Raw genomic sequence first — 6,608 nt, 5'->3', positions numbered from 1 at the left:
CGAGCTACGAGGGCTGCCAAGCGGTCCACTGAAATAGTTACGCGTTCAAAACTTGTTGACATTTTCCCAGCCCCGAGTGTGGAACCGAGGAGGACTAGGTCGGCTGTGGTCACCACCCCCGATGACTGCAGCTTTTTATCGCGTTCCGTGAGGGTTGCAAGTTACCTAAGACCTCTTATTTCAGATTTAGACAAAGAAAAGATGGAGGGACTCCCATGGCAATGCCTTATAAACTAGGGCATGCAAGCAGGCAATCGGGTAAGTGTTCTTATGCATTTCTAAAGTATTGATGTGTGATTCTCTGTTTTCGCTAATCAATTTTATAACTTCACTCTTTCTTCTTTTGCAGAGTGTTATGCTTGTAAATGAAGGCCTCATCCGAGCCCAACGCGAAGTAGAGGATTTGAGGGGTCAGCTCGATGCTCAGAGCCGGGAAACTGAGAAGTTTAAGCAGCTTTTGCAGGAAAAGGAGGACCAGCTGATCCGGGCAGTCCCACTTCCGAACCTTCAAATTGAGCTTGAGGTAGCTAAGGCTGATAACCTCCGTTTAAAGGCTGAACTTGATAATACGGTTGAAAAGAACCGGCTCCTGGAACAGGATAACATAAACCTTGGCTGAGATAATGCCAATTTTGCTACGAGGCTCGGTGAATTTGAGGCTACTATCGCCCAGCTTCGAGATGAGCTTAACTCGGCCAAGGCCGATACCGAAAAGGTGGCAGAAAAATTTCACCAGCTCGAAACCGAGAGAGCCGCCGAGAGAGAGAAGCTGAGGGTATTTGAGGAGAAAGCCGAGACTCATGCTCGGGGTGTTGATGAACTTAAGGGAAAGCTCGAGGAGGCTACTGTGGCCAATGATCTTCTTCAGACAGAGCTAGAATCCGTCAACCAGGTTCGCATCACTCTACTTGAGGAGAAGTTCGAATTAGAAGAGAACCTGAAAAAAGCTGAGGTCGAACTAGAAGAGTCTCTCAAAGATATGGAGGCTGCCGAGGCTCATACGACGCTTTTGATCGAGTATGAACGTTGGAAATCCCAGCGAGTTACCCTCGAGCAAGTAGAGAGGGGTTTGGGGGACATCCGGGCCCGGATACTTGAAGCCAAAGCTATCGAGGATAAGGCAAAAAAAACCCTTGATGGCAGCTCTGACGACGACTCCGAGAAGACCGTTTTTGAGGATTCCGGATCCAATCATCTTTTGGGTAGACTAGGGCCTGTTCGAGCCTTCATTTTGTTTTTGTTTTTGATCATGTAAAAATCTAAGTGTAAAGCTTTGGTTTATATATGAAATGGATATTTCCTTTTTGGCCGTTGTTTTCTTCATCCGAGTGTATTTTCCAATACTTGCCTTATTTTAACTCATTGGTTATTTGGCTTCATTTCCTTCGGTTTGTTTTTAACCGACGATTTTATCGGATGATTTTCCCGCGGGGCTTATTTATGCTTTGTGAATTCAGACGTCTTTGAATCACCTCAAGCATTTTGGGTTGAGGTCTTTCAATTATTTGGACATTTTGCGACCGTTTGTAGATTAGGTTCAGACACCTGAATCCCTGCCTTTTTGTCAATCTTATGACGGCAGTTCCCATTCGAGGGGGTTAAAAGATTTGGGCTCGGTTCAACGTGACATTGTTGCCTTTGCCAAATTTCGACAACAGTCCCCGGTATAGGGTATTTAATAAAGAGACGTGTCCGAGATGTATTTTGTCATAACACTTCTTTATATTGCAAGTGTTTGTGCGTACATAATATGAGGATTTCATCTGTTTCCTTCTTTTTTCTGTAGCGGACACGATTCATTTTGATCGTTTGGTCCTTACACTGAAACCTAACACGGAAGGTTCGGGTTTACATAGAAATAAGAAGCATAAATTTTGAAGACCATTCTGGAGTAGGCTTTGTTTCTTCGTTTCTTCATTTGCTTCGGTGAGCTGAACTCATTCTAGCCTTGATGTGGGTATGATAGTCCCCTAGTGTTTATCCGAGAAGTATGATCGGGAAAACACTAGTGAGTCCCCAGCGAAGGACAGGCCTTCCATTTTCGGGTATTTTGCCTTGTTTTCATAAGGTAACACCTTGTACTTGTTGCCTCGTTAAAAACCTTATCGGAAAACCCACTTCGGGACAAAACCGAACTAAGAAAACGAGTGCAACACGTGTTTTCAGACCTAACTCTACCCCTTCGGGGTTTATCTCGATACCACTTCTGCAAAAAAGGATAGGTTAATAAAAGATGATCACAAGGGTCAACGGCCCATACCTTAGCAATAGTATTTCTTTAATGGGCCACATTCCAGTTATTGCGCAGTTGTTGCCCATCCATGGATTCCAGTTGGTACGACCCTTTGCTAGTTACTCCGGTTATCTTGTACAATCCTTCCCAGTTCGGACCTAATTTCCCATCATCGAGGTTCTTGGTATTCAAAGTAATTTTTCGAAGTACCAAGTTCCCAACTCGAAAATGTTGAAGATTGGCCCTCCGATTGTAGTACCTCTCCATTTGTTGTTTTTAAGCCGCTAAACGGACTAGCGCATTTTCGCGTAGTTCGTCCGCCAGGTCGAGTTTTACGGCCATAGCCTCCTTGTTTGACCCGTTGGTGGCGTATTGGAACTGGAGGCTTGGTTCACCAACTTCTATGGGAATTAGAGCTTCGGCCCCGTAGACCAACGAGAATGATGTCTCTCCTATGCTCGACTTTGACATCATTCTGTAAGCCCATAATACCTCCGGCAGCACTTCCCTCCATTTATGTTTTGATGTTTCAAGTCTTTTCCTTAGATTTTGAATTATTATTTTGTTTGTGGATTCCGCTTTCCCGTTTGCACTCGGGTGATACGGAGTCGATACTATCTTCTTGATCTTCAACCCTTTGAGGAAGTTATTGACCTTGCTGCCAACGAACCGAGGGCCGTTATCAGAGGTTATTTCGGCCGGAATGCCGAAACGACAGATAATATGGTCCCATATGAAGTCAATAACCTCCTTTTCTCTAATCTTTTCGAAAGCCTGCACTTCAACCCATTTTGAGAAGTAGTCAGTCATAAACAGAATGAAACGAGCCTTACCTGGTGCCCATGGCAGAGGACCGACGATGTACATCCCCCACTTCATGAACGGCCAAGAGGATATCACCGGGTGAAGAAACTCCCCGGGTTGATGAATCATCAGGGCGTGCCTTTGACACACATCACATTTCCGGATAAAAATTTTCGCATCCTCCTCTATCCAGTTCCAGTAATAACCGGCTCTGATAATTTTTCGAACCAAGGCTTCCGCATCGAAATGATTACCGCAGGTACCTTTATGGATTTCCCTCATCATGTAATCGGTTTCTTCGGGACCCAAACATTTGGCCAAAGGTCCGAAGAAAGATCAAAGGTACAATTGGCCATCTGCCGAGCAAAAATGAGCTGCTTTGGTCCGGAGCGATCGTGATTCCTTTGGGTCACTTGGGAGTTTCCCATATTGCAAGTAGTCAATGTATTTGTTGCGCCAATCCCACGTTAGGCCCATTGTGTTTATCTCGGGCTGGCCGTTTTCCACTGTCGAGTTCATCAATTGAACTACGGTATCAGGGTTAATTTCTTCTGCTTTGACCGAAGAGCCTAAATTGGCCAATGCATCTGCTTCGTTGTTTTGTTCCTCGGGTACATCTTTTGCATGATCCATTACTTGAACCGGTGTAATATCACCTGAGTTTTTTCTAATTATTTTTGCATCCGCTCGTCCTTAACCTCGAAGATTCCATTCACCTAGTTTACGACCAACAGAGAGTCACACTTTGCTTCAATCACTTTGGCTCCAAGACTCCGAGCCAATTCAAGACCTGTAATCATAACCTCATACTCGGCTTCATTGTTAGTTAACCTCACAGTTCTGATTGACCGTCTAATGAGTTCTCCTACGGGAGTTTTTAAAAAAATGCCCAGCCCGGTACCTTTTAAGTTGGACGCCCCATCTATATGAAAGGTCCAGATGGCCGAGGTCTTTTCGAAATTTATTAAGAGTTTCCTTTCTACCTCGGGCACCATACCGAGGGTAAAGTCTGCTACAAAATCGGCTAAGACTTGGGATTTAATGGCCTTCCTAGGTTTGTACTCAACGTCATAGCCGCTGATCTCGACGGCCCATTTGGTCAACCTAACCAATAGTTCTGGCTTATGCATGATATTTTTTAACGGGTAAATGGTCACTACACATATGGAATGGCACTAAAAGTATGGTTTTAGCTTCCTCGAGGCACTTACCAATGCTAAGGCTAACTTTTCGAGGTGCGGGTATCGGGTCTCAACGTCTCCCAAAGTTCTACTCACATAATAAATAGGGAATTGCGTACCTATTTCCTCCTGGACAAGAACACCGCTTACCGCTACTTCGGATACCGCGAGGTATAGGAATAGCTGTTCGTCAGCCTTCGGTGTATGTAGCAGGGGCGGACTTGATAAGTACCGCTTCAATTCCCGCAAAGCCCTTTGGCACTCCAGTGTCCAAACGAAGTCATTTTTCTTTCTCAGCAAAGAAAAGAAACAGTGACTTTTATCCGAAGATCTCGAAATGAAACGGCTCAGAGTTGCTATCCTTTCGGTCAGCCTCTGTACGGCTTTGACATTGTTCACCACTTTATGTCCTCAATGGCTTTGATCTTGTCCGGGTTGATTTCAACTCCCCGGTTTGACACCATGAAGCCCAAGAACTTTCCAGACCGGACCCCGAATGGGCATTTTTCCGGATTCAGCTTCATGTTGTATTTGCGAAGCACATCAAAAGTTTCCTGCAAATTCTTTAAATGGTCTTCTGTTTCCAGGGACTTAACCACATGTCATCGATATAAACCTCCATAGTTTTCCCAATCAGTTCTTCGAACATTCGGTTAACTAGGCGTTGATAAGTGGCACCGGCATTTTTTTTAATCCGAATGGCATGACATTATAACAGTAAGTCTCGTATCGGGTAATAAAGGAGGTTTTCTCTTGATCCTCCGGGTGCATTCGGATCTGATTGTACCCGAAGTAAGCATCGAGAAAACTTAACATCTTATGCCCGGCCGTCGAGTCGATCATTCAATCGATGTGAGGCATCAGAAACGAATCCTTCGGGCATGCTTTGTTCAGATATTTATAGTCAATACACATTCTAAACTTGCTACCTTTCTTTGGTACCACGACGATGTTGGCCAGCCAATCCGGATATTTTACCTCTCGGATAGAATATATTTTCAAAAGCTTCGTTACCTCTTCTTTCACGAAGGCATGTTTTTGTTCGGCCATCGGTCTCCTCTTCTACTTAATCGGAGTGAATTTCCCATTGAGGCTGAGTTTGTGAATTGTTACTTCGGGTGGTATACCTGCCATATCTATGTGGGACCACACAAAATAATCGACATTAGCTTGAAGAATTTAATTAACTTGTCTCTGAGCTCCGAAGTTAACCCCGTGCCCAGATATACCTTTCTGTCCGGCAGATGCATGAACAGAATAACCTGCTCCAATTCTTCCACGGTGGATTTGGTTGCATCCCAGTCATCCGGTATTACGAATGACCTGGGCACTCCGAAATCATCTTTCTCCCCGGTCAGGTCCGTATCCTTTTGCTCCGTGCTCTTTAATTGCTATTTGAGGCTTTTGTCTTTGGTCGATCCATCATTCCTATGTGCCAGTTTCTCTGGAACAAGGGGTGTTTCTTCCACTGCGAACATTTCCTTTGCTGCGGGCTGCTCGCCTCGGATAGTCTTTACCCCCTCCGGAGTGGGGAACTTCAGCATTTGGTGCAGTGTTTGTTACACCTCAAAAATTTTCCGTTAGCGTACAGTGAATAGACTAATGAAGGGCATGACGTGTACAATGTTTGATAAGAAAGTAATAGCCTTTAATGGTCCTAATTAAGATTTCCAAAGACATTCGAGGTAAGAGAAGAAAGTTGCTAAGGAAAGCGAGTCATAAGTTGTGCGTCGGGCAAGCATTACTAGTATCGAGTTAATGACATTCTAATGATGCTTTGGGAAAGAGTTATAACGTCCCTTAGATTGATGTTGAAGTGTTAAACAAGTGTTAAGAAGGTTCCATAAGGATTGGAGATCAAACGAATGATGGAGAACATTTCTGGGAGAAGGAGTTATACGACCGACTTATACGGTCCATATAACATTATACGGTCCGTATAAGGGGCCATATAACACCCAGCAGAGATGATGTCTGGCCAGTGGTGAACCACGACCACTTATACGGGCCGTGAAATGTTCCACGGACCGTATAAGTGTCCGTGAAAGTCCCGACGAGCTGAGTAATTTCTGATTATATAAATGTGTTCCCACTTCATTAAATTCATTTCCCACATTTCTTCATCTCTCTCAAGACCTCTAGAAGGTTCCATATACTTCATCCACAAGAATTCGAAGGAAATTGATGATCAACTTCATCAAACCAACAAGAATCAAGAGTGTGAAACTCATTAAAGTCATCTAAGTCAAGAAATCCCAAGAGAAGTGAACTAGGGTTTTGGTGTAAGAAGAGTGTTGCCACTCAAGGCTTATTCTTCCATTATCTAAGGTAAGTTTCATGATCTTTTCATGTTGTTTGAAGTATTGAAAAGTTGAAACACTTGGATTGTA

At 44.0% G+C, this 6,608-nt stretch overlaps 1 protein-coding gene across 1 annotated transcript; it reads left to right on the top strand.

The window, feature by feature from the left end:
* Positions 1-240: 240 nt before the first annotated feature.
* Positions 241-1,255, top strand: LOC132054323 (uncharacterized). Its single transcript, XM_059446365.1, has 3 exons — positions 241-258; positions 350-571; positions 674-1,255. Exons 1-3 carry the CDS (start codon positions 241-243, stop codon positions 1,253-1,255), a joined length of 822 nt encoding a protein of 273 aa, XP_059302348.1.
* The last annotated feature ends 5,353 nt before the right edge of the window (positions 1,256-6,608 follow it).

This window comes from Lycium ferocissimum, chromosome 4 (genome assembly GCF_029784015.1).
Source record: "Lycium ferocissimum isolate CSIRO_LF1 chromosome 4, AGI_CSIRO_Lferr_CH_V1, whole genome shotgun sequence".
Lineage (NCBI taxonomy): Eukaryota > Viridiplantae > Streptophyta > Magnoliopsida > Solanales > Solanaceae > Lycium > Lycium ferocissimum.
The sequence above is the reverse complement of the archived record's forward strand: the minus strand, read 5'-3'. Positions and strand labels throughout refer to the sequence as shown.

What these genes read in the sequence shown, in the direction of transcription:
- LOC132054323 (XM_059446365.1), top strand. An exon ending in AGGCTGAACTTGATAATACG is followed by an intron (nt 572 to 673) that starts GTTGAAAAGAAC and finishes ACTATCGCCCAG; the next exon opens with CTTCGAGATGAGCTTAACTC.